The sequence below is a fragment of the Oncorhynchus mykiss genome, chromosome 10 (assembly GCF_057628025.1).
Source record: "Oncorhynchus mykiss isolate SJ-2025 chromosome 10, ASM5762802v1, whole genome shotgun sequence".
Lineage (NCBI taxonomy): Eukaryota > Metazoa > Chordata > Actinopteri > Salmoniformes > Salmonidae > Oncorhynchus > Oncorhynchus mykiss.
The window spans coordinates 15,839,140-15,865,666 of NC_143031.1; the positions used below are offsets into that span (position 1 = coordinate 15,839,140).

The following is a 26,527-nucleotide window of genomic DNA, read 5'->3' on the forward strand; positions in this document are numbered from 1 at the left end:
GATGTAAGCACTGTCCCCACTTGCTCTGGCAGCTTGCATGGCCGGGATAAGTTATTTTCTCTTCTGGTGCACAGCTTCCGGATAGACGTCGTCTCAAGTTTTTGTCTCTTTCCAGAACAGCTACCTTGTACCTGAACCTCAGGAACTTGACCTCTATCGGCTTGGGTCTGTCACCTGGGCCGGGGGTGGGTTTTCCAGTCCTGTGGGCATGCTCTACCTCAATCTTCCTGTGGTCCATCTTCAGTTTCTCCAAGATCATTTCCCTCCCTTTGTCTTGAGACTGCGTCCAGGTCTCATGTGGACATTCTGCAATTCCGTCCACAACAATGTTGATCCGCCTTGATTGTCCCTCGAGATAATCTGATTTCTCTGTCATTGTTATCATGGATTCACATACAGAACTGATGTCCTCTCTCAATGACTTACAGATTGCTGTCATCTTGCCGGTTTCCTGTTTAAACTCATCGAGCTGACCCTGAGAGAACTGCAAACTGTTCTTCAGGTCCTGGACCTCGCTGGTCTGGTCGTCCATTATTTTATTAGTTGACTCCACCAGTGTTGGGCACAAAACTTGTAGCTATTTTCTAGTTTTTGTAACAACTGCAGTTAGAAGTCTTTTTGTTTGTTTAAAAGACCCTTCACCCATGATAGAGAGAAACCACTTTCTTCAACAGTACTCCCACCGGCTTTGGTCTTTGTCATGGTAGCAACGTAGGCTACACTGTTAGTCCTCGCAGTTCCGGACAGAGCAGGTCGCAGTGATAATGGAAATAGAAACAAACAGCATGGATCTAGACAGTCACAAGCCCAACACAATGCTCGGTTCCAGCCACAAGGTCTAACTGTCTCATGGTATGCATTCTAGCCCTCGTGGAAACCTTGTGTTACGAATCCCTTTTGGCCCGACAGTCTAGGGGGGGATGGTAATGAGACCCGTAACATAACTCATGTAAATTATAGCCGTGACAAAGTAAGTGTGAACGAAATAACCACGACAACTGAAATAATACCGTCAAACTCAGGGTTTATTTATAAACACACGGTAATGGGGGGAGCAGGAAAAGGGGCTGAGCTGGACCCAAGGAAAGAAACAATAAGTATTCAAAACACCCCTAAGCTAGACTAGCCTATTTTAACAACACCTAACTAACTAACCAAAAATACAGTGGGTGGTCCGCCCAGTTCTAACTAGTGTATTTAACAAAGTTCACCTACGGGTAGTGTATGCCCATGGGCGACTTGTCTTGGTTTCCCCTTTTCCCACCAGCAACAAACAAACACCATAACCAAAACAATACTCACAGGAGATGACAAAGTGATTTGGAGGTGCTCAAACAAAAGAAGAGGTTAAGACGCAAAGAGAGAGATCTACATACATGGCATTTACAAAGAGATTGAGCTACTGAAATCTATATAGAACAGAGATCTACCAACATGGCATTTACAAAGAGATTGAGCTACTGAAATCTATGAAGAGCAGAGATCTACCAACATGGCATTTACAAAGAGATTGAGCTACCGAAATCTATGAAGAACAGAGATCTATCAACATGGCATTTACAAAGAGATTGAGCTCTAGAGCAAACAAATGATGGGGTTTTCAAACCATGGGGAAGGAACTGTGATAGGGTAGGAAACAGGAGGAGGTGTGTCTTCTGATTGATGGGTTGATTGTTGACTGATTGGGGAGTGATGATGTTCACCTGTGAGGGGAGACAGAGAGAAAAGAAACACACACAGGATACACGCACACAGGATAATGGTATCCGTAACACTCCCACCCTTAAAAGAGCAACCCTAGGGGGGATTGCGACCACAGTATTAATGAATACTCACAACAATAACAAAGTCAACAACCTTGCAAAACATACAACAATCATTAGACACGAGACAAAAACTCGTAATTGCTTACTCACTACTGGGGCTGTAATCCTTCGCAGAGGAATAGCCTCGGGGTATCTTGTAGCCATAAACATTATCGTTAACAAAAACTGGTTACCCGATTTTGTCTTCGGTAACGGTCCGTCACAATCAACCACCACATGCTCAAATGGTTCACCTATGACAGGTATGGGACAAAGAGGAGCGGGAGGAATAACCTGATTTGGTTTTCCTGTTATCTGACATGTGTGGCATGTCCGACAGAACTGAGCCACATCTTGTTTTAAACCCGGCCAAAAGAAATGTCGAAGGATCCGATCATACGTCTTTGTAATTCCTAAATGACCAGACCACTGGTGATCATGAGCAAGGGATAACACATTTTGTCGAAAGGCTGTAGGAATCACTATTTGGTAAACAGCATTCCAATCTCCACCCGCGTCAACATGGGATTTCCATTTACGCATGAGGAGATCACCATCAATGAAGTAAGCCACGTTCTTCTTCTTCACATCTTCCAATGAGACAACACTAGTAAAACATTTAGCAAGTTTGTTGTCAACCTTTTGGTTAGCAATCAGCTGCTCACGAGTGACTGGTAACTGTATTGCATAAGCAATAAGTTCAACGTTCTTTAATTCTTTCCTGGGCTGTTTGTCAGAGGTGATCAACTTCTCAGAGGTATCACACAATCCATCCTCTTGATCATCCTCTGAACAGAACAGTGTTCGACAAATCTATCACGTCACCCTCTTGTAGTGCCTGAGCACGAGTGACAGCACAAGCGGGGAACACATGTGGATAACTCTGTGCCATCTCATTCGAGAGAGAGTGGTCACTTTTATCCAATACTTCCAATACGGGTACTACCTTTCCTCCGGCAATATCGTTACCCATTATAAAGGTCACACCTTTCACTGGCAACTTAGGACGTACCCCCACTCTGAATATTCCACTGATTAACTCAGAGTGTACTTTCACAAAGTGCAATGGCACGGGGACAAAACCCATTTCAATACCCTGCACTAACACACTGGAACCACAGTATGTATCGTCAGATAAGGGCAACACATCAGACAATATAAACGACTGCGCCGCACCAGTATCTCTAAGGATTTTAACCGGACGCTGAGACGCTTCGTCATTCGTTAGGGACACAAACCCCTCGGAAATGAATGGTTCATAACTGCGGTCGGGGACTGAGTCTTTCAAACTACAGTTACTCTGAGGCACCTGTTTTGTTGCAGACCTCACAACCGTACGAATTAGACCAACACCTGTTGGTGGCTTGGCACGAAGAGGCATCCCTTGTTTGCGTTTAAGCAGGAAGCAATCATTAATCATATGTCCCACTTTATGACAATAGAAACAGGAACGCTCAGTCTTCTGGCGTGCTTGATATACCACTGCTGGTCGACTAGGGCTAAAGGTAGGAAACTCAGTGGTTCTACTCTCAGTTTGAGCCGAAAACACACTCTTGTGCGTCAACACAAACTCGTCTACCAACACAGACGCTTCTGCCAGGGAGGATACTTTCTGTTCGTTTAGGTAAACTACAATGCGTTCGGGTAAGCAATTTTTAAACTCTTCCAACAAGATTAACTCCCGGAGAGAGTTGAAATCAGTTACCTTACTAGCAGCATGCCATTTATCAAACAGATTTCCCTTGTCTCTAGCAAATTCCACATAAGTCTTACTAGAAGACTTTCTATGAGACCTAAATCTCTGTCGGTATGCCTCGGGCACAAGCTCATAGGCACGAAGAACAGTAGCTTTGACCACTTCATAATTCAAACTGTCCTCTAGAGGTAGCGCTGACAAAACCTCTTGGGCTTTACCAGTTAATTTACACTGAAGTAATAGGCACCATACCTCTTCAGGCCACTTCAATGCTACGGCTATACGCTGAAATACACAAAAATAGGAGTCAACCTCCGACTCTCTGAATAAAGGTACTAAGGCTATCTGCCTACTAATGTCAAACGTGTTTGAGGACGGCTCACAAACAGGCACAGTAGGAACAAAGGCTAGCCTTGCTGTCTCTGCCTCCAGTTCCATCTGGCGCATTTTGAACTCCAACTGCCTTTGTTCTCTATCTGCCTCAATTTTACACATCTCCAAATGCCGTTGTTCTCTTTCTTTTTCTGCCTCAATTTTACACATCTCCAACTGGAGAGTCTCTCGCCTAATTCGGGCTCTCTCTTCCACCTCTAGTTGGAACTGTGCTAAACGGACATCCCTCCTGGCATCACCATTTGACAGTGGGGAGAGTGGATCAAAACGGGACAATGTGGCTGGTGTTTTAGCCTCGCCCTCATTCTCAGACACCAATGGGCTTACAGGAGCAGCAACATCCCCTATAGGGGTAGTAGACTCAGACAGCGGTAACACAAGCACCTGCTCTTCCAACAATACATTTAACACTAGCTGTTTAACCTCCGCCTTAACTACACTCTGCGGAATCGATATTGAATAATGGTCAGCCAAGGTCATTAAATCAACTCTACGACATTTATCAAAAACCTCCCACGAAGGATTATCCAAAAAGGACTTCAAATCAAAAGTAGCCATCTTACACTACTTCACAAGAGCCAAAGAAAATAGCAAACACTACTGCTACTTCAGCTATGACGCTCAACACTGAACTATACCACGATCACAATCTACATGAGCGGCATGGGTGTCAGTAAAGACAGATCCCGGATGAGGCTCCACTTATGTTACGAATCCCTTTTGGCCCGACAGTCTAGGGGGGGGATGGTAATGAGACCCGTAACATAACTCATGTAAATTATAGCCGTGACAAAGTAAGTGTGAACGAAATAACCACGACAACTGAAATAATACCGTCAAACTCAGGGTTTATTTATAAACACACGGTAATGGGGGGAGCAGGAAAAGGGGCTGAGCTGGACCCAAGGAAAGAAACAATAAGTATTCAAAACACCCTAAGCTAGACTAGCCTATTTTAACAACACCTAACTAACTAACCAAAAATACAGTGGGTGGTCCGCCCAGTTCTAACTAGTGTATTTAACAAAGTTCACCTACGGGTAGTGTATGCCCATGGGCGACTTGTCTTGGTTTCCCCTTTTCCCACCAGCAACAAACAAACACCATAACCAAAACAATACTCACAGGAGATGACAAAGTGATTTGGAGGTGCTCAAACAAAAGAAGAGGTTAAGACGCAAAGAGAGAGATCTACATACATGGCATTTACAAAGAGATTGAGCTACTGAAATCTATATAGAACAGAGATCTACCAACATGGCATTTACAAAGAGATTGAGCTACTGAAATCTATGAAGAGCAGAGATCTACCAACATGGCATTTACAAAGAGATTGAGCTACTGAAATCTATGAAGAACAGAGATCTACCAACATGGCATTTACAAAGAGATTGAGCTACCGAAATCTATGAATAACAGAGATCTACCAACATGGAATTTACAAAGAGATTGAGCTCTAGAGCAAACAAATGATGGGGTTTTTAAACCATGGGGAAGGAACTGTGATAGGGTAGGAAACAGGAGGAGGTGTGTCTTCTGATTGATGGGTTGATTGTTGACTGATTGGGGAGTGATGATGTTCACCTGTGAGGGGAGACAGAGAGAAAAGAAACACACACAGGATACACACACACACAGGATAATGGTATCCGTAACACTTGCTAGATTGATAGGCAGCTAACAGTGGCAGCTAGGCTAGCTGCTACACCAAGCAGCTCATCAGACCCTTGGTCGGCAGGATCCCTGGACAGATAGCAGCAGTCCCAGCAACGGATGCCAACCCCGTTGCGGGATCCAAATTCAAAAAGTAGCTAGCTAGTAACAAAACCTTTTCAATAGATCACTTTTTCAGAGACTTTCAAAACTTTCCAAAACAACAAACCAAGTTCTCCCTCGTTCCGCGTTCAAAAGGAAGTGACGACGTTCAGTAATGTTATGCTCTCTCCTCCGCCCTCTCTCCTCCGTGACCCGGAAACCAATAAGTGGTCAAGGAGATGTCAATTTGTTAGTAGGCGAACAGAAGTGTCCTCACCGATACTCACCTTTCATCGAGGATTCTCCGTAAAACGGCAGCTATCCATTACAGCACCATTCCACTGTCCTATTGTCTCGTCACACATCAGCTCCAGTTCGAAGTTCACCTAAACAAGTTAATTCTTCGTCATTTGAACCGTTTACTGATACTATAACTTAAACCGTAACTGAAACAAAAACTGATTGTAGGAAAATAAAATGGCCTTTCCATATGGATACAAGTCCTAAACTGGTGCCTAATTTGAGTTAAGCTTAATTCAATTTTAGAACAACTAGGGCTTTCTCTACGGGAATCCACTCAACATGTTTTTAAGAGTGTTCAAACGCCACATTCTCTCAGTCAGCTGACAATACCGTATCACATGTCTCCTATAATCACAACGCCTCACTCTGACTCGTGAGGTTGATATGGGAAAATGGCATCCTGCCTGTTACCCCAATCATGGGAAATTATTACATTTGAATACTTGATGAAAAGGCTCTGGAATAAAAAGCTACTAAAGGGACAAATGTTTTCAATAAAAGATCATGAAAGTGTTTAGAGAATATGTAAGAAGATGCAGGTCTGTATGTTTTAGTGTCTGTCTAAAAGAAGAATTATTATTATAGATTTTTAAAATTAGACTTATATTGTGTTTTGCTGTGTTTTGCAGGTGCTAATGATGGATCACTGACAGACCACCACCACACATATACGAGCAGCTGCACCAAGTTAACCCTACCGCGTCCATACAAACCTGGCAATACATTCCCCTTCAGCAAGGAGAGTGCAAAAAGTGAATCAGTAATACTGAGATTGAGACAGAGGTCCCCTCATCCAGCCATCTACCCACTGAATATGAGCCTTTGGAAACTCAACTGACGCCTGGACTTTAGCACATAAACCACCTTCACTAACCCATACGTTGACTTCAAGGACCTCTGTACCAGGGGCTGCTGGAATTCCAATAACCCATATCCATAACTATACCTGGATTCTCCACCAAGCCACTGACCCAAACTAGGGAGAACCATCACCATCACAGACACCCTGAACAGTGGCTTTGAGTGGAATTGGCAACCATTTTGTTTTCTGAGAAGAGATAAGACCTGCAGAGTGGGCTTGGCACCATGATTGACCTGAGTTACCTGACGGAGGAGGAGCAGGAGATGATCCTGTCCGTATTAAAGAGGGACACAGATCTGAAGAGGGCCGAGGAACAGCGTGTGAAGTGAGTTCACAGGATGCCTTAGAGTTGAGAGTGAGTTGTCTGTGGATCTGTCAGGGCTGTGTGCAAATTAGATTGGGTCCAGAGTGTCTGAGATGATAGAGTTGATGTGTGCCAGCCTTTCAAAGCACTTCATTATTACAGATGTGAGTGCTACAGGGCGGTATTCATTGTGGCTGGATGCCTTAGAGTTTTTGGGAACAGGAATGATGGTAGTCAGCTTCAAAATGTGGGGATTACAGACTGGGACAAGGAGAGGTTGAAAATGTCTGTGAAGATGCTTGCCAGATGGTAAGCACATGCCCTGAGGACACGCCCTGGAAAACAGTGGCAGGGTTAAAGAAAAGTATTATAGCAGTGTGGGGAAACTCCAAGATATTAAAGAGATTCTCTGGTACCTTTGTATACTTTTTTAGCCAGTAGTTCTGTGGTTCTGAAAGTAGTCCCCAAAAGTGGTCCCCAAAAATTGCGTACTACCGCACATATGTGCAGATATGTGCACCACGTCATTGCTCTCTCTCTCTCACTCTACTGTGTGTATGTTTTGCTAGCTGTCACTCAAATGGCGAGGGGCTGTAGCTCATTGGCTAGAACTCAAATTGCTAGGGGGCTGGCCCATGTAGGGGAAAATATAAGGGAAAATGGTGCAGAACAGCATGCATAAAAACAGTTGTTTTTAGGGATAATGTGGCTAATTGAAGTAAGACAATAATTGTGCTCATAGATTATGAACGTTTGAACTACACATTGATACATCCAGCTTAAAAAATACTTATTAGTCACCAAAGTTATTGAGCATGTATTTAATAGATATGTCTGTTTCCTTATTATTTTTATCCTAATTTGTTTAATAATAAAAATGTTGGTTTGGGTTGACTACAAAGGCATTTTAAAATAAAAAACATACTGCTGAGATATGTGAAGAGCTTCATAAACAATAAAAACACAAAGTTGTGACAGAATTCAAGCTTTTGTATTTAAAAACTTACTGGGTATACCTTCTACTGCTTTTGTATTTAAAAACTTACTGGGTATACCTTCTACTGCATTTGTATTTAAAAACTTACTGGGTATACCTTCTACTGTTTTTGTATTTAAAAACTTACTGGGTATACCTTCTACTGCATTTGTATTTAAAAACGTACTGGGTATACATTCTACTGCATTTGTATTTAAAAACTTACTGGGTATACCTTCTACTGCTTTTGTATTTAAAAACTTACTGGGTATACCTTCTACTGCTTTTGTGTTTAAAAACTTACTGGGTATACATTCTACTGTTTTTGTATTTAAAAACTTACTGGGTATACCTTCTACTGCATTTGTATTTAAAAACTTACTGGGTATACCTTCTACTGCATTTGTATTTAAAAACTTACTGGGTATACCTTCTACTGCTTTTGTATTTAAAAACTTACTGGGTATACATTCTACTGCTTTTGTATTTAAAAACTTACTGGGTATACCTTCTACTGCATTTGTATTTAAAAACTTACTGGGTATACCTTCTACTGCTTTTGTATTTAAAAACTTACTGGGTATACCTTCTACTGCTTTTGTATTTAAAAACTTACTGGGTATACGTTCTACTGCTTTTGTATTTAAAAACTTACTGGGTATACCTTCTACTGCTTTTGTATTTAAAAACTTACTGGGTATACATTCTACTGTTTTTGTATTTAAAAACTTACTGGGTATACCTTCTACTGCTTTTGTATTTAAAAACTTACTGGGTATACCTTCTACTGCTTTTGTATTTAAAAACTTACTGGGTATACCTTCTACTGCATTTGTATTTAAAAACTTACTGGGTATACATTCTACTGCTTTTGTATTTAAAAACTTACTGGGTATACCTTCTACTGCTTTTGTGTTTAAAAACTTACTGGGTATACATTCTACTGTTTTTGTATTTAAAAACTTACTGGGTATACCTTCTACTGCATTTGTATTTAAAAACTTACTGGGTATACCTTCTACTGCATTTGTATTTAAAAACTTACTGGGTATACCTCCTACTGCTTTTGTATTTAAAAACTTACTGGGTATACCTTCTACTGTTTTTGTATTTAAAAACTTACTGGGTGCACCTTCTTCTACTGTTTTTGTATTTAAAAACTTACTGGGTGTATTTTCTACTACTTTTTCACAATTGATTCAACATATAAATGGTTTGAATATTACATTTTCTCTCTCTCTCTCTCTCTCTCGCTCTCTCGCGCTCTCTCTCATTCTCTCTCTCTCATTCTCTCTCTCGCTCTCTCTCTCGCACTCTCTCTCTCTGTCTCTCTCTCTCTCACACACACGCACTTAGACAACATTAATTCAAACGTGTGCTTGATTGCACTGTGTTTTGTTCACAAGAAATGTTGACAAGGTATTGTTGCAATCATGTGAAACAACTGTAATACATGAGACTCATAACAAGGATTACATCACAGATTCATAACTAACAGCATGCACCTTCTTTAAAAAAACCAGCACATATGCTTATGTTACTGTAAATGCCCCTACTAGCAGGGAACTCAAGGTTTTCCAGGTTCTGACATAAGCTGTCATCAACTTATTGTATTGCCTCTGCCTGGTCTCCATTACTGGTTTTCTATTGTTAAGTGTCCATATTTTGAACGTTTACCCTCTCTCCACTTAGGAATCTACAAAAGCAAGAACGTGACAAGGGCAAGCTGAAGTACCTGACTGGAGAGTGGTTCTATGAGACAAAGTCAAGGCGTCACAGAGACAGGATCCATGGTTCTGACATCATCAGAGCATCCATAAGTCGGAGGAAACCTGTGACCATATGTGAGTTATAACTGTGTCAAGCTATGCAACTTTAGACAGCCGTTGACTCTTGCAAACACCATTACGGATGTGTATGACTAAATGCTGCATTGCAGAAATTGCTCACAAATTCCCTTAAAATGTACAGTAACTCTATTCCTAGGCATTTAATTTGTTGAAATATTGTTTGGTGGATATTACATTGGTGAACATTGATATGAACAATTGACTCTGAAACAAGACCATAAAATAATCATTAAATAATGCATTTTACTCTTCATTCCTATTTTCTATAGCTGGTTGACGTTCAGTAGACATAGAGGGTGTTGCACCTAAGTTTATCCAATAGGAATGCTCATTCCATCCTTCACTTCATGAGAGGGATGGCTGTTAGATGTATTGTAACATATAGAGTGGAGGTGAGTTGGACTCACGCTCTTGGGATGAGGTTGCCCTGCCTGCAACTTCAAAATCAATGTTACCCTTGGCCCAAAAGTTAATTTCCTTTTGGCTTAATGGTCGGTTTCCCGAGCAGTAGATTGGGGTTTAGATCCCACCTGTGACACAGACATACAGTATGTGTCTTCATCTGGTTTGTCAGTGGTTTTACTGAGGCCTGCATCCCATTTGTTCTGTGTTGTAGTGGAGCTTTCCCAGATGTGGGCAGAGAGGCCCAGTTTCGTGAACAGTGAGAACCAGGATGTGTATGTTCCTCCAGAACTCTCAGGCCTTTTAGAGGAGCCACTGGCACAGCACAAGAACTACTACAGGTGAGAGTTCCATGATATGGACCCATTGTGCAGTGGTGGAAAAATTGTCATACTTGAGTAAAAGATACCTTAATAGAAAATGACTCAAGTAAAAGTGAAAGTCACCCAATAAAAAACCTACTTGAGTAAAAGACTAAAAGTATTTGGTTTTAAATATACTTAAGTGTCAAAAGTAAATGGAAAATCATTTCAAATTCCTTATATTAAGCAAGCTAGACGGCAACATGTTCTTGTTTTTAAAATTTACGGATAGCCAAAGGCACGCTACAACACTCAGACATAATTTACAAATGAAGCATGTGTTTAGTGAGTCCGCCAGATCAGAGGCAGTAGGGATGACCAGGGATGTTCTCTTGATAAGTGTGTGAATTAGAATATTTTCCTGTCCTGCTAAGCATTCAAAATGTAACAAGTACTTTTGGGTGTCAGGGAAAATGTATGAAGTAAAAAGTACATACTTTACTTTAGGAATGTAGTAAAGTAAAAGTTGTCAAAAATATAAATAGTAAAGTAAAGTACAGATACCCTCAAAAAATACTTAAGTAGTCATTTCAAGTATTTTTACTTAAGTACTTTACTCCCCTGCCCTTGTGTTCATGTTTTTAGGAACTATGGTTGTTTTTAGGGCTGCGTGTAACGCCCATTTTATAGTTTACTCTGTTTGTCATCTCTCTCCCTTTCTCCTGCTGCGGCTGTTTCCTACACACAAAGCCTCGCCCTCTGTCACGCAAGCGGCGCAGTTCCTTCTCATCAATGTTAGATTCAAAGTTAGATACATACATTTGCATGCTGTTCTGTTAGATCAAATGCAGTCAACAAATTGTTTGAGACAAGAATGATGCTGCTTTCCACTTTCTTTACAATCGCTAGGACCCATTTCTCAATACTTACGTCACTTTTTCAAAACTCTTCACACAGTTCTCCTAACCAACTTTCAGCTTGGCACAGTAGTTAATTTCACATCCCAAATGTAGTAAAACTACCAAAACACTTCATACATGTCTCAAATCAACTAATTCTTCCATAACACCAGCAAAGGTTGTCACCCAACAAGCACACTTTGTCACTCATTTAACAATGACCTAAAAAATACTAACAATAGGTAGCATTACACAATGTTTTCTTTTGTAACATTTCTTACAAAACAAGAATGACACCTCTCTACTGTTTAGAATTCACTTCAGTATATGTTACAGGAATGAATCAGACATGATGCAATATGCTTCAATATGTTTTATGTCATTTTTTGGCCTTGAGTGATTCCAAAATACAATTATTTCTATATTCACCATCTACAGATACAGTAGCAATGCTAGTCAACCCTGTCTTCTGCATTTGGCCACAGGTTCTCATCCACATCACATCTTATGTCATCTTGGGAAATACACATAGGAAATAATATTTTGGCATGCCTGGTCCATCCCTGGCAATCTTCTGCAGATATGTCCAGGCATCCAGCATTAATTTCGTCCAGGAGGGACATTTGATCATGTGGATGGTGGTCATAAACCTTCCACCTCCACGAGGAAAATAATTCCTCAATGGGGTTGAGGAATTGTCACGCCCTGACTTTAGAGAGCCATTTTATGTCTCTATTTGGTTTGGTCAGGGTGTGATTTGGGTGGGCGTTCTATGTTCTGTTTTTATATTTTTGTATTTCTATGTTTTGGCCGGGTATGGTTCTCAATCAGGGACAGCTGTCTATCGTTGTCTCTGATTGGGAATCATATTTAGGCAGCCTTTTCCCTTTTCTCATTGTGGGAAGTTGTCTTTGTTAGGGGCACTATAGCCCTTGTAAGCTTCACAGTCGTTTTTGTTATTTCTTGTTTTGTTGGTGACATTTTACTAAATAAATGAAAATGTACGCTCACCACACTGCACCTTGGTCTTCCTTTAACGACGGTCGTGACAGAACTTCCCACCACCAAAGGACCAAGCAGCATGGCCAGGAGGAGCATGGATCCTGGGCCCGGGAGAAGAGAGAGTGGAGGACATCTTGGACAGGTTATGGCAGGGGACAAGACCCTGCCATGGAAACAGGCGGAAGTAGCAAGGGAGGAATGACAACTATACCAGGAGTCACGGCAACGAAGCAGGCATGAGAGGCAGCCCCAAAAAATGTTTTGTGGGGGAACACGAGGAGATTGGCTGAGTCAGGTTGGAGACCTGAGCCAACTCCTCGTGCTTACCGTGAGGTACTGGTTAGGAACCGTGTTGTGCGGAGGAGCGCACGGTGTCTCCAGTGCTCTACATCACAGCTCCTCGCATCTGCCGGGTTAGGGTGAGCATCCAGCTAGGACGGATGATGCCGGATCAGCGCGCCTGGTCTCCAGTGCGTCTCTTCGGCCCCGGGTATCCTGCGTCGGCTCTGCGCACTGTGTCTCCGGTGCGTCTGCACAGACCAGTGCGTCCTGTGCCAGCGCCCCGCATTTGCAGGGCGAAGATAACCATCTAGCCAGGACGGGTTGTGCAGGCTCTACGCTCGAGACCTCCAGTGCGCCTCCACGGCCCAGTGTATCCAGTGCCTGCGCCAAGAACCAAGCCTCCTGTATGTCTCCCCAGCCTGGTGAGTCCTGTGGCTGCTCACAGAACCTGGCCTCCTGTATGTCTCCCCAGCCTGGTGAGCACTGTGGCAGCTCCACGACGTCTCCTCACTCCAGGGATGATCCATGGCAAGAAGCATCCAGTGATGATCCATGGCAAGAAGCCATCAGTGATGATCCATGGCAAGAAGCCTCCAGTGATGATCCATGGCACGAAGCCTCCAGTGATGATCCATGGCAAGAAGCCATCAGTGATGATCCATGGCAAGAAGCCTCCAGTGATGATCCATGGCACGAAGCATCCAGTGATGAGCCATGGCAAGAAGCCTCCAGTGATGATCCATGGCAAGAAGCCTTCAATGATGATCCATGGCATGAAGCCTCCAGTGATGATCCATGACAAGAAGCCATCAGTGATGATCCATGGCATGAAGCCTCCAGTGAGGATCCATGGCAAGAAGCCTCCAGTGAGGAGTCATGGCACGAAGCCTCCAACGAGGCGACGGTCTCCAGTCCGGATCCTCCAGCGACGGTTTCCAGTCCGGAGCCTCCAGCGACGGTCCCCAGTCCGGGGCCGGCAACGAGGGTTCCCAGTCCGGGGCCCGCAATGAGGGTCCCCAGTCCGGGGCCCGCAACGAGGGTCTCCAGCAACAAGGGTCTCGAGGGTCTGTCACGCCCTGACCTTAGAGAGCCTTTTTATGTCTCTAGTTTTTTTGGTCAGGGTGTGATTCTATGTATTCTTTTGTATTTCTATGTTTTGGCCGGGTATCAAATCAAATCAAATGTATTTATATATCCCTTCTTACATCAGCTGATATCTCAAAGTGCTGTACAGAAACCCAGCCTAAAACACCAAACAGTAAGCAATGCAGGTGTAGAAGCACAGTGGCTAGGAAAAACTCCCTGGAAAGGCCAAAACCTAGGAAGAAACCTTGAGAGGAACCAGGCTATGAGGGGTGGCCAGTCCTCTTCTGGCTGTGCCGGGTGGAGTTTATAACAGAACATGGCCAAGATGTTCAAATGTTCATAAATGACCAGCATGGTCAAATAATAATAATCACAGTAGTTGTCGAGGGTGCAGCAAGTCAGCACCTCAGGAGTAAATGTCAGTTGGCTTTTCATAGCCAATCATTAGGAGTATCTCTACCGCTCCTGCTGTCTCTAGAGAGTTGAAAACAGCAGGTCTGGGACAGGTAGCACGTCCGGTGAACAGGTCAGGGTTCCATAGCCGCAGGCAGAACAGTTGAAACTGGAGCAGCAGCACGGCCAGATGGACTGGGGACAGCAAGGATTCATCATGCCAGGTAGTCCTGAGGCATGGTCCTAGGGCTCAGGTCCTCCGAGAGAGAGAAAGAAAGAGAGAAAGAGAGAATTAGAGAGAGCATACTTAAATTCACACAGGACACCGGATAAGACAGGAGAAATACTCCAGATATAACAAACTGACCCTAGCCCCCCGACACATAAACTACTGCAGCATAAATACTAGAGGCTGAGACAGGAGGGGTCAGAAGACACTGTGGCCCCATCCGATGATACCTCTGGACAGGGCAAACAGGAAGGATATAACCCCACCCACTTTACCAAATACAGCCCCACACCACTAGAGGGATATCTTCAACCCCCAACTTACCATCCTGAGACAAGGCCGGGTATAGCCCACTAAGATCTCCGCCACGGCACAACCCAAGGAGGGGCGCCAACCCAGACAGGAAGATCACGTCAGTGACTCAACCCACTCAAGTGACGCACCCCTCCTAGGGACGGCATGAAAGAGCATCAGTAAGCCAGTGACTCAGCCCCTGTAATAGGGTTAGAGGCAGAGAATCCCAGTGGAGAGAGGGAAACCGGCCAGGCAGAGATTGCAAGGGCGGTTCGTTGCTCCAGAGCCTTTCCGTTCACCTTCACACTCCTGGGCCAGACTACACTCAATCATATGACTCACTGAAGAGATGAGTCTTCAATAAAGACTTAAAGGTTGAGACCGAGTCTGCGTCTCTCACATGGGTAGGCAGACCGTTCCATAAAAATGGAGCTCTATAGGAGAAAGCCCTGCCTCCAGCTGTTTGCTTAGACATTCTAGGGACAATTAGGAGGCCTGCGTCTTGTGACCGTAGCGTACGTGTAGGTATGTACGGCAGGACCAAATCGGAAAGATAGGTAGGAGCAAGCCCATGTAATGCTTTGTAGGTTAGCAGTAAAACCTAGGAATCAGCCCTTGCCGTAACAGGAAGCCAGTGTAGGGAGGCTAGCACTGGAGTAATATAATTTAAAAAATGTGGTTCTATTCAGGATTCAAGCAGCTGTATTTAGCACTAACTGAAGTTTATTTAGTGCTTTATCCGGGTAGCCGGAAAGTAGAGCATTGCAGTAGGCTAACCTAGAAGTAACAAAAGCATGGATTAATTTTTCTGCATTATTTTTGGACAGAAAGTTTCTGATTTTTGTAATGTTACATAGATGGAAAAAAGCTGTCCTTGAAACAGTCTTGATATGTTCGTCAAAAGAGAGATCAGGGTCCAGAGTAACGCCGAGGTCCTTCACAGTTTTATTTGAGACGACTGTACAACCATCAAGATTAATTGTCAGATTCAACAGAAGATCTCTTTGCTTCTTGGGACCTAGAACAAACATCACTGTTTTGTCCGAGTCTAAAAGCAGCCATCCACTTCCTTATGTATGAAACACAGGCTTCTAGTGAGGGTAATTTTGGGGTTTCACCATGTTTCATTGAAATGTACAGCTGTGTGTCATCCGCATAGCAGTGAAAGTTAACAATGTTAATTATGTTAATTATGTTTTCGAATAACATGCCCAAGAGGTAAAATATATAGTGAAAACAATAGTGGTCCTAAAACGGAACCTTGAGGAACACCCAAATTTACAGTTGATTTGTCAGAGTTGTCAGAGGTATGGTTCTCAATCAGGGACAGCTGTCTATCAGCTGTCTATCGTTCTCTCTGATTGGGAATCATACTTAGGCAGCCTTTTTCCCCTTTGTCATTGTGGGAAGTTGTCTTTGTTAGGGGCACTATAACCCTTGTAAGCTTCATGTGCAGTTCAGTCAGATGCCCTTACAGAATGCACATCTTACCTGTTATTTTGCAGATTTGGCTGCACTCTCAACACCAGCCTCTCTCATTGATAGACCATGATTTATTACATGATCAATTATAGTAGCCCTACTCTCATCTGAGGCTACAGCTCATGATCTTCCTCTCAGTCTTCTTCCACCACGCATACATATTCCTCTCCCTCTCCCAGCCACTCAAAGTTTTGTTGCTTTGCATTATTTACCATCTTGTGCTAAGAAGTGCAATGCCATAGAGAGGTTCTTAATTATTGCATTTTAAACAGGTAACAAACAGACAAATATAAGAAATTAGCAGTTTGTGAGATATCGCTCTTCCTGTCTTCGGAAAGTATTCAGACCCCTTGACTTTTTCCTAATTTTGTTACGTTACAGCCCTATTCTAAAATGGATTAAAATAATAATAATCGTCAGCAATCTACACACAACACCCCATAATGACAAAGCAAAAACAGGGTTTTCAACATTTTTGCAAATTTATCACAAATGAAAAACAGAAATACCTTATTTACATAAGTACCCTTTGCTATGAGATTCGAAAATTGAGCTCAGTTGCATCCTGTTTCCATTGATCATCCTTGAGATGTTTTTACAACTTGATTGGAGTCCACCTGTGGTAAATTCAATTGATTGGACATGATTTGGGAAAGCACACACCTGTCCCACAGTTGACAGTGCCTGTCAGAGCAAAAACCAAACCATGAGATCAAAGGAATTGTCCATAGACAGGATTGTGTCGAGGCACAGATCTGGGGAAGGGTACCAAAACATTTCTTCAGCAATGAAGGTCCCCAAGAACACAGTGGCCTGGTCATTTTTAAATGGAATAAGTTTGGAACTACCAAACAATCGGGGGAGAAGGGCCTTGGTCAGGGAGGTGACCAAGAACCTAATGGTCACTCTGACAAAGCTCCCGAATTCCTTTGTGGAGATGGGAGGAGCTTCCAGAAAGACAACCAAGCATCATGTCTGGAAGAAATCTGGCACCATCTCTACGGTGAAACATGGTGGTGGCAGCATCATGCTGTGGGGGTGTTTTTCAGCGACAGGGACTGGGAGACTAGTCGGGATCGAGGGAAAGATGAATGGAGCAAAGTACAGAGAGAACATTGATGAAAACCTGCTCCGGGTCGCTCAGGACTGGGATGAAGGTTAACCTTCCAACAGGACAACGACCCTAAGCACACAGCCAAGACAACGCAGGAGTCTCTGAATGTCCTTGAGTGGCCCAGCCAGAGCCCGGACTTGAAATCAACCGAACATTTCTAGAGAGACCTGAAAATAGCTGTTTAGCAATGCTCCCCATCCAACCTGACAGCTTGGGAGGATCTGCAGAGAAGAATGGGAGAAACTCCCGAAATACAGGTGTGCCAAGCTTGTAGCGTCATACCCAAAAAGACTCTAGGCTGTAATTGCTGCCAAATGTGCTTCAACAAAGTACTGAGTAAAGGGTCTGAATACTTATGTAAATGTGATATTTCAGTTATTTATTTTTAATAAATTTGCTCAAATTTAGATTGATGAGGGGAAAAAACGATTTAATACATTTTTGAATAAGGCTGTAACCTAATAAAATGTGGGGAAAGTAAATGGTCACTGTATGTCTTGTCTTCACCATCAAAGAAGTAAGCTAACTTGAATCTCAGCCCCTGTTTAGTAAGGCTGTCACATACATTAAATGGGATCAAGCATTAGCCCAGATCATATGGGCATGATTGCTAAAGGAGGAGTCATTCAGGCATTACAGTAAGTCGACATTTAGTAATCTGCTTCTAAGGTTAGAACTCACATGCCCTTGTTTTCCTTGGTTTCCACAGTCATGGTACTTCTCATTCATACATTGTTGAGGAATGTATGTTGTGTGAATGAGTGGTACCATTACACTCTAAAAACCAAGGAAAACAACTGGACTGCAGTCAGCCAACTACAGTGAAAATATCTGAGATGTGAAAATTTGAGTTTTTTGTCAATGTTGATACATGCAATACTTGGGGCTTTCATGAATGCATGCAAAGCTTGCAGAGCAAATGAAAATGCACCTGCACTTAACTGATGTGGTGGCAGTTATGTGGTCGACTGTAGGCATAATCGACCAATTGTCCACATAATTGCTAGAGTGATAACTTAAAAACATTAAACATTATTCCCATTATCCCATGCCTTAATCAAGTGTATGTTATTCTTTAAAAGATTAAGATAATAATGATGTCTACATTTTAAATTGTATTCACTATAGGGACGACAGCTACAATCTGCCAGAAGTGTTGCAGTCCCCCACAAAGGTTGGTTGAAGTAACTGTTACACTTTATTTCAAGTTCATGTTCATTGATTCTATTGATTTACTATTTAGTAACAAAGTATATGGTAACGCGCACACACACGCGCACACACGCGCACACACACACACACACACACACACACACACACACACACACACACACACACACACACACACACACACACACACACACACACACGCACACACACACACATGCACACACAAACACACACACGTGCACACACACACACACACACACACGCGCACACACACACACACACAAAAGTGGACAACATGGGTGTTTCATTGCTGATGCAAACCTGTGTTTTCCTCTTACTGTACTGAAGCAAAGACAGAACCCATTCAACAGCACACCACTTACACCTGAAACTTTGGAGGAAACAGACAGCCAGTTGCCCAATGAAGCAATGGAGCAAACCAAGACACCTGACGGGGGTGAGCTCCTTACCTGTACATTATCTGTGGGTGTCATTTTAGTATCCAAGAATAAACTGAAAAAGGACATCAAGTGAATATATGGATTTGGTAATAACACTTCATTTGAATGGTCTGTCATAATGTCTATGTAAGGTGGTCATAAACATGACTTAATGCTACGCTGCATGTTGCACCAAAAATGTTCTGAAACCTTACAGCTGAGAAGTTAGTTACTTTAATGAATCTTACTGTAAGTTGTGTTTTTAGCAGTCTTATGTTAATGATATCACGGAACATTCAGAAATGTTCAAATACATACCAATCACTGACATATTGTTTTATGGTTCCTATGCCAAGTCACCACCATTTTAGTGAAACATTTTGAGGTTGTGGTTTCGATTTGGCGTCATGTAATTTGCACGTTTACTACAGTAATTCAGGATTCATGATTCAACTGTAACACACCATGTGTTGTGTTTTTAATGGAGTGGACAGCTAGATGGACAAACAGTCAAAGCATTTTCCTTGCAAACAACCGTAAGTCTGGTGAACTGATCCCATTGAAAGCCATGCGTGTAAACCCTCTCCTGGGCTTTCGGTATTTCTCCGTTGCTTTTTAAACAGATTGCTAGCATGTTCTCCTTGCATGATTGTTGTAAGCATGTATTTTTGTCATGAACATAATATGTATGTTGTATTTCTTCCACCTTTCTTTCATAACATTCTCATAAGAAGGGAAGAGGAAAACACAGTTCCCATTAGCCATTTTGTAGATTTCAATTACCGAAACAGAATGCAAGAATGATTACCATTGTTCATTCTCATTGTTTGGCTAAAAGATTAACCTGCATTTCCCTTGTATAATAACTAATGGTCTAGTATTTAGGTAAACTTCAGTTTTGTAACTATAGTGCTTGAGCCAGTTGCCCTTAATTTCAAGACGTGCAACAATAGTGTGGCAATTTCTCAAAGTAGTGCTCTGAAACAATTGCATTTCATGAAATGAGCCAATTAGTATCTAGCAACCAGTCAGGTTTTTCCCAGAAGGAAGGCGAGCCAAAGGGGGAGGTATGCAAATACAGACTAGCAGAGGGATTACGCATAAAGGCATGTACCCTGACTCCAAAGCCCTAAGCTGCAATGCATGACTTGTCTGTGCTGGAGATCCTTAATATTTCCCCCATGTTTTTCAAGGAATCTAGGCACTAACTACCCACTGGGCAAAAACTGGTTGAATCAACGTTGTTTCCACATCATTCCAAACCAAAAAATGTCATGTGTTGACGTTGAATCAACATGGAAAACTGATTGGATTTGAAAGAAGTTATCAATTTAATGGAATTTCATATTTTTTTCACCCAACTTTTAACCTAAATCCAATGACATGGTGACATTTTTGATTGAATTCACATTAGTTGACAACTTAACCAAAATGTAAATCAAAACTAGACATTGAACTGACGACTGTGCCCAGTGGGTATTTTTTAACATTCTCTCATGTAGAATCATCTCCCAAGGTATTATGAAAATCATGATAATAACAATAACCATGAAGGAATTAAACCAAGGAAGTAAACCAAGAAAGTAATCCGATGCAAATGTACTAAAAGTCCCTAGCCCCACCACCCAATTAATGTATTGCATTTACATTGGGATCCATTGTATGTTTGTGGTGTTAACCATAAGACGTCATTGTCATCGCTTCTTGAAACATGCTTGCTTTATCCACCTGTTTTGTGCCCTAATTTTCTATCCACCACCCCCCATTGTCTTTCCCCCAGAGTTTCTACCACCATCTGAGTTCTGCGTTGCTCATCTAACTAACTTAAAATCGATCTGTTCCGAAAACATCCAGAGTGCACCTCTGCGCATGCCTGTCCCCAAAACAAGAACAATCATTAACAGATCCCAGGACTCTCTCTTGGAGAGCCCAGCAGCCAGACAGGCCAGCAGCCAGACAGGCCAGCAGCCAGACAGCCCAGCAGCCAGACAGGCCAGCTTTCCCGCCCCTAGGAGCATCCTCAAACAAAGTAGCTCCACTGACTTTCTTCAGTTCCGAAACGTCTGCAGCTGCCAGCCAGAACCACAATGTCCACAAACGCTGCACTCCAGTAACGGGGTCTTAGAGCCATCTTTAGACACCTGGCCTGCTAAAGAGAGAGAGACCCTGGTCTGGATAGACAGGAAACAGGTGAGATTCGGCCTAGCAGTGAGCAGGAGCAGCGTGGAGTGGCCCACTGAGATGCAGGATGGAAAGGAGCTGGGCGAACACAGTCTCCTGGATTTGGACTGTACAAGCCCCCCAGAGGGAGAGGAGGAGACGGGGCAGTCAGACAAAAGTGGCATCAACAGTGGTATTGACCAGGGTGATCACGGACCACTAAAGGAAGACATTGAGGTTTTGACAGCTGTAGGTTCACCTTGCTGGCTCCAACAGCCCATTCATGATATGCAGAGACAGGTGGACATAGGTGAGGGTCTGAGTTGCAGAGAGAAGCCAGATATAAGATGCCTAGACACAGGCCCAGCCCAGGTCCCTGCTGGTAAGGCTAGTGCATCTCCATTTAATTCATTTGATGATTTTATTAATTAATTCAATCTATCAGTCAACAATCAACCCATTAATCTATTCAAATATTTGTAGTGAGGAGTGCAGAGAATGATTTTAGGTTTGTATTCAATTAATTTAGGAAATAAAACTTTATAAACTACTCACCATGTTTGTGTTGTAAGATCTGTTTTTAATCACTAACCTGCTTGCTTTCATACATGAATGTACACATTCATTTATTGTATGATGATAATATTTGCTGATGGTGATTGGTGAATTTGGACTGCAAGGAATGTGCTCTTTTTTTCATTGGTGGGGGCATTCAGGCTTTGAAATTATATGGTTGTCTAATGTTTTATAAATCATTTTCTTCTTACATGCTATTGCTCATCATTATACTGACTTGTAGATGACATAGTTCAATTCAATAATTTGCTTGATTATTTATTGCTCTGTTCAAATGTAGGATCTGAATTTGATTATTCTTTTGTTGCTGAGAATTTTCCTGGTTGTAGTATATTTGAGTTTTAAAAAAGGCTTCCAAAATGTGTCATTTCCACTTTAAACTTCTGACTTGATTTGCCCTAATGAAAAATATATCAACCCCTGCAAAAATGTCCATTCATTATAATCCACATAATAATTCACATTTCCTGTTGCTGCAGGATTATTTTCCTGCTGTAGCAAACTGGCTCAAATTAAGATCCTACATTTGTATGTCAGCAAATACAAGTGATGAGAAATCCAAGTTGTTTTGATTTCCTTTACAGATCAACTTGACCATCGTCATGCTGAGTCCCTTACCCTTCAGGTGTCCGACATCCGTTGTGCTGAGCAAGAGACAGGTAAGCCCATTCTCTTGGGGGCCGCGGCCCAGGGGATCTCCCCCACCACGATAACAGAGGAGGACGGTCAATCCATGGCTAAGGTTCGCGACTGGTTCAGCTGGAACCTGGGAAGCTGTGACAAGCCACAGGTTCAGCTCCCCCAACAACCCAGTGATGAACCAGTGACTCCTGTCGACATCATCACAGATGAGATGCCAAGTGATGCTGCCTCTAAGAAGCCATCTAGTCGTGTGTCTCCAAAGCCTCGGAGAGGGCTCCTAGGGATATTTAGTAGATGGGAAGCAAGAGAAGAGAAAATCCCTGAGCCGCAAAGCCCAGTTAAAGAGGAGGTGGTTCTCTGTGAACAGAAAGAGCTTGACGACACCACCCTGAACTTCGTCTTCTGCCAGTCCACTGTGAATACTTATTCTGACCAGCAGCAAGATCTGCATAAATGTGCTACTGACAAACAGTCAGCTAAAAATGAGAAGACACCGGAGGTTAGAGAACTAGTGCTTAAAAAAGAAATAGACCAAACTCAACAGGAGCCACAGGGGAGTGCATGTGGAGTAGATGCGTTACCAGATAAACTCTCCAACTTGAAATCATTTTGGGAAAGAGAAATTGGCCCTAAAATACTGCTCAGTAAACTAAGCACTGATACAATGAGGTGTGAAGTACTTGTCAGTGCTGGGGATACTTGTGACCAAAAAATTCATGATTTTGGTAAAGATTTTGCCAAGGCTGAGACTGTTGAAGCATCATCATCTTTTCAAAATATTCAGCTTCACCTCGACACTAGTGGCATGAGAAAGTCCAATATCTTTGGAGCAAAAAGCAATGATAGTAATGACTCACATAGGCTGATTAACGATCCCTTCTCCCAAAAGGTGGAAACCTCAGAGCAGTGTAACATAGACCTCAGTGCTGCTCTGTCATATGACGAAAAGTCCTCATCTTCTGTTGAAAGTAACTACATGTTAAAAACATCAGGTGACAATGGTACATTCAGGGATAAATCCATCCTTATCTCTGAAGATAATTCCAGTTCATCTGTGGGCTTGACAGTGCCTTCTCAGACAGTCCAGCCAGATGAGAAGGTGGACATTCCTTTACATGTCTCTCCATCCAGTACCCGCACAAGCCGGCAGGGGCGTGTCCCAGTGCCCCTTGTTAGACGTTCCCTCAGTCAACAGGAAAGCAGAAAGGCCAAGATCAATAACCTCAAGTCCTTCTGGGAGAAGGAGAATAGTGGACCAAGGGTCATTGTTGGCAAACCAAAGGAGGCTTTAGATAGTCAAACCCATCCATTTTCAGAAACACCTCCAGTCCACCACTCAATTGCCACTTCTCAGTCTAGTCTAAGAGCAATTGAAACTGACCCAGGGAAGGGTGACTGTGACAAGCAAAGCTCTTCCTTATACGGGGTTAAGGCCAGCGCCTCCGACTTGTCCATGGCTGAAAGAATAGAAAAGGGTTTCATCAAGTGGAGTTCAAACTCATCACTACCGAGTAGTCACTGTAGTGTTGGCGATGTTGATTCTATAAATCAGCAAGATTCATGTAAGATGGAAGCAGGGCCAACCCTGAATCAAGAAAGACCCTTAAGTCCTAAAACACCTCTGCCTAGATCTGAAATTCCAAAGTGGAAAGACAAAACTGACGATGAACTTAAGAGAAGTCCTTCAAAGACCTGTCATCCAAAAGTCCTGCCCAGAGGTTCATCCACTTTCCAAGGAGCCAGGCGTGATAGTTCTCCATTTAAATCCTTCTCCATAGACATTGCCTCACCCACAAGAGAGCATCAGGATGATCCAGAGAGAGCAACACCAGTGGTTAAACAGAGAAAAGGACTCTCACATGAAGCAATGCAGTCAGGATCAGAGTCCACCAAACATACCCTAGGAATCACGTCTACCTCTCCACAGTTTAGATCTGAAGAGAAGGGTCAGGATCGCCTGACCTTTCCACGTAGAGGCTCGGCACAGAGCTCACTAACTTCTATGATGTCCCCGCTATCACCTACTAGGTCGCTCCCTTGCCCCTTCAGAAGGACCAGTTTAGGGAACCTAAGTGTACAGGAGGGCAGTCCTCACTGGTCCTCTAGGCCAAATCATGGGGACCCGCATATAAGAAGAGCCTTTGAAGCTGGCAAGATTGGTCAACAGCCCATCAATAGGGATCCTGGTGAAAGAAAGCTTTCGGGAGCATCTGAAGTCTCTGAAACATATCTCCGCCTTGCAAGATCTTTCATTCCCCAGAGCAACCAACATTATTTGGGGCTCCCTGAGCAGACACACATCCCTCAGTTTATCTCAGATAAAGTGGGGAATGACCATCTGAGTCCCACTGTCCCCACTCCATTGCTCCTGAGCATGAGAAGCAGTGAGGGGAGTCCATCTTGGATCAGTCCTAGGTCCATGGAGAATGTCGACAGTCGCTTATCCAGAGGAAGCATGCCTGAGATCTGGTCTCAATCTCGGGCAAGTTCAAGCTGTGAGCTTTGCATTTTCTCATCAAACATAGATTTAGTGATTTAGAAGTGAAATGGCTAATGATTTAAATGTGGGGGCAAATCATGTTGGCCACATCATTCTGAACTTTGATGGGAGCAGCAGGGTTAGACATACAGGACAATGTCTTCCACATGGCAGAATTGGCCTCTTTTGGGTAGCTATACAGTGGTTCTTCCTTTAAAAGTTACAAGCTTGTGCCGCGACCGTTTGTGGTAGATGGTGGCATTCTGTCATTTCACCACACTATCACAAGGGGGAGTTAGAACGCTGATCTATCAGTAGTCAGGAACTGTGGCGGCTTAATGGAGGCGTTTTCAACAGTCATGTGGACTGACGATTTTCAAAAAATAGGTACAGTGGGCTTTTGGTTTCTCGCCCTCTAAAAACAGGAATAAAAAATTCTAAATAACAAACTGGCTTCATTTATAAATTAGTAAGAATTACAAATTCAGATTACAAATGAAATCATCTCCAAAATATAATAATTTTTTAAACAAGCAATAGAAAATTGGTTGTAATTTCAGCAAAAAAAAAAAGAAAAAGTAAGGAACTTGTCTGTCGGCCCAGCATTAAAGACCGAAATTGGTTAAAGAAAATTGTGATAAATAAAAATAAATACCACTGTCTCTTGTGCATGTCGTTTTTCTTTCACAATACATTATTATTATATAAAAGCCCCTTAGATATTCTCACAGATTAGATTTGCCCTAACGAAAAACCCTTAGATATTATTCACGGAGAGTCTCGTCATTGGTGGAGAGTCAGGTGGCATTGGCAGGGTTGAATAGGGCGAGGAACGAGATGGATTCACAATCCATGCCAGGCAAACATGCAAATGTTTATTTCAACTACATTTTAGTTACAACAAGTTCGATCGGGTTAACATCAGGAGACCTACATGTAGAGATGTAAAAAATATTTTAGGCCTACCGTAGGCGACATGAGTCTCACTAGTGTTGAGTAATGTGCTGTTAAAAGTATTTTATGTATTTTTACTTAACCTTTATTTTACTACATAAAGGATGACTTACTCTGACGTCTTGACCCAGTTTATGCCCTCATTTGCAATGCAAACCATAACAAATTATTATGGGAATAAATGGAAGAGGCAAGTGGAAGGGGGAGAAAGTAAGGAACCTGTCGGCCCTGGAGGCCTTTTGAAAACATGTTTTCAAACACTTGTTTTTCACAAGGGCTATTAGCAGGACTATAGACATGACGTGGTCCCAAAAACACCTCTCTGACATAGGGTCCAGACCCATTATCAGCAACCATCACTCCTGTGTTCCAATGGCACATTGTGTTAGCTAATCCAAGTTTATAATTTTAAAAGGCTAATTGATCATTAGAATCCCTTTTGCAATTATGTTAGCACAGCTGACAACTGTTGTTCTGATTGAAGAAGCAATAAAACTGGTCTTCTTTAGACTAGTTGAGTATCTGGAGCATCAGCATTTGTGGGTTCGATTACAGGCTCAAAATGGCCAGAAACAAAGAACTTTCTTCTGAAACTTGTCAGTCTATTCTGGTTCTGAGAAATGAAGGCTATTCGATGCGAGAAATTGCCAAGAAACTGAAGCTCTCGTACAACGCTG

At 42.6% G+C, this 26,527-nt stretch overlaps 1 protein-coding gene across 12 annotated transcripts in view; it reads left to right on the top strand.

Annotated features, from left to right (window-relative positions):
• Positions 1-26,527, top strand: part of sytl2a (synaptotagmin-like 2a) — a 46,853-nt gene that overhangs the window by 9,705 nt on the left and 10,621 nt on the right. For 3 of the 12 annotated variants that reach the window (XM_090185967.1, XM_090185969.1, XM_090185968.1), the window contains exons 2-8: positions 6,582-7,139; positions 9,787-9,938; positions 10,561-10,687; positions 18,558-18,603; positions 18,948-19,056; positions 20,820-21,581; positions 22,360-22,434. In XM_090185967.1, the coding sequence (XP_090042093.1) occupies positions 7,039-7,139; positions 9,787-9,938; positions 10,561-10,687; positions 18,558-18,603; positions 18,948-19,056; positions 20,820-21,581; positions 22,360-22,434 (1,372 nt within the window). In that variant the 5' untranslated portion in view covers positions 6,582-7,038. Of the gene's footprint in view, positions 1-6,581; positions 7,140-9,786; positions 9,939-10,560; positions 10,688-18,557; positions 18,604-18,947; positions 19,576-20,819; positions 21,582-22,359; positions 24,913-26,527 lie in introns of all 12 variants that reach the window. The other 9 variants (XM_090185971.1, XM_090185974.1, XM_090185973.1 and 6 more) reach the window with 5 other exon arrangements.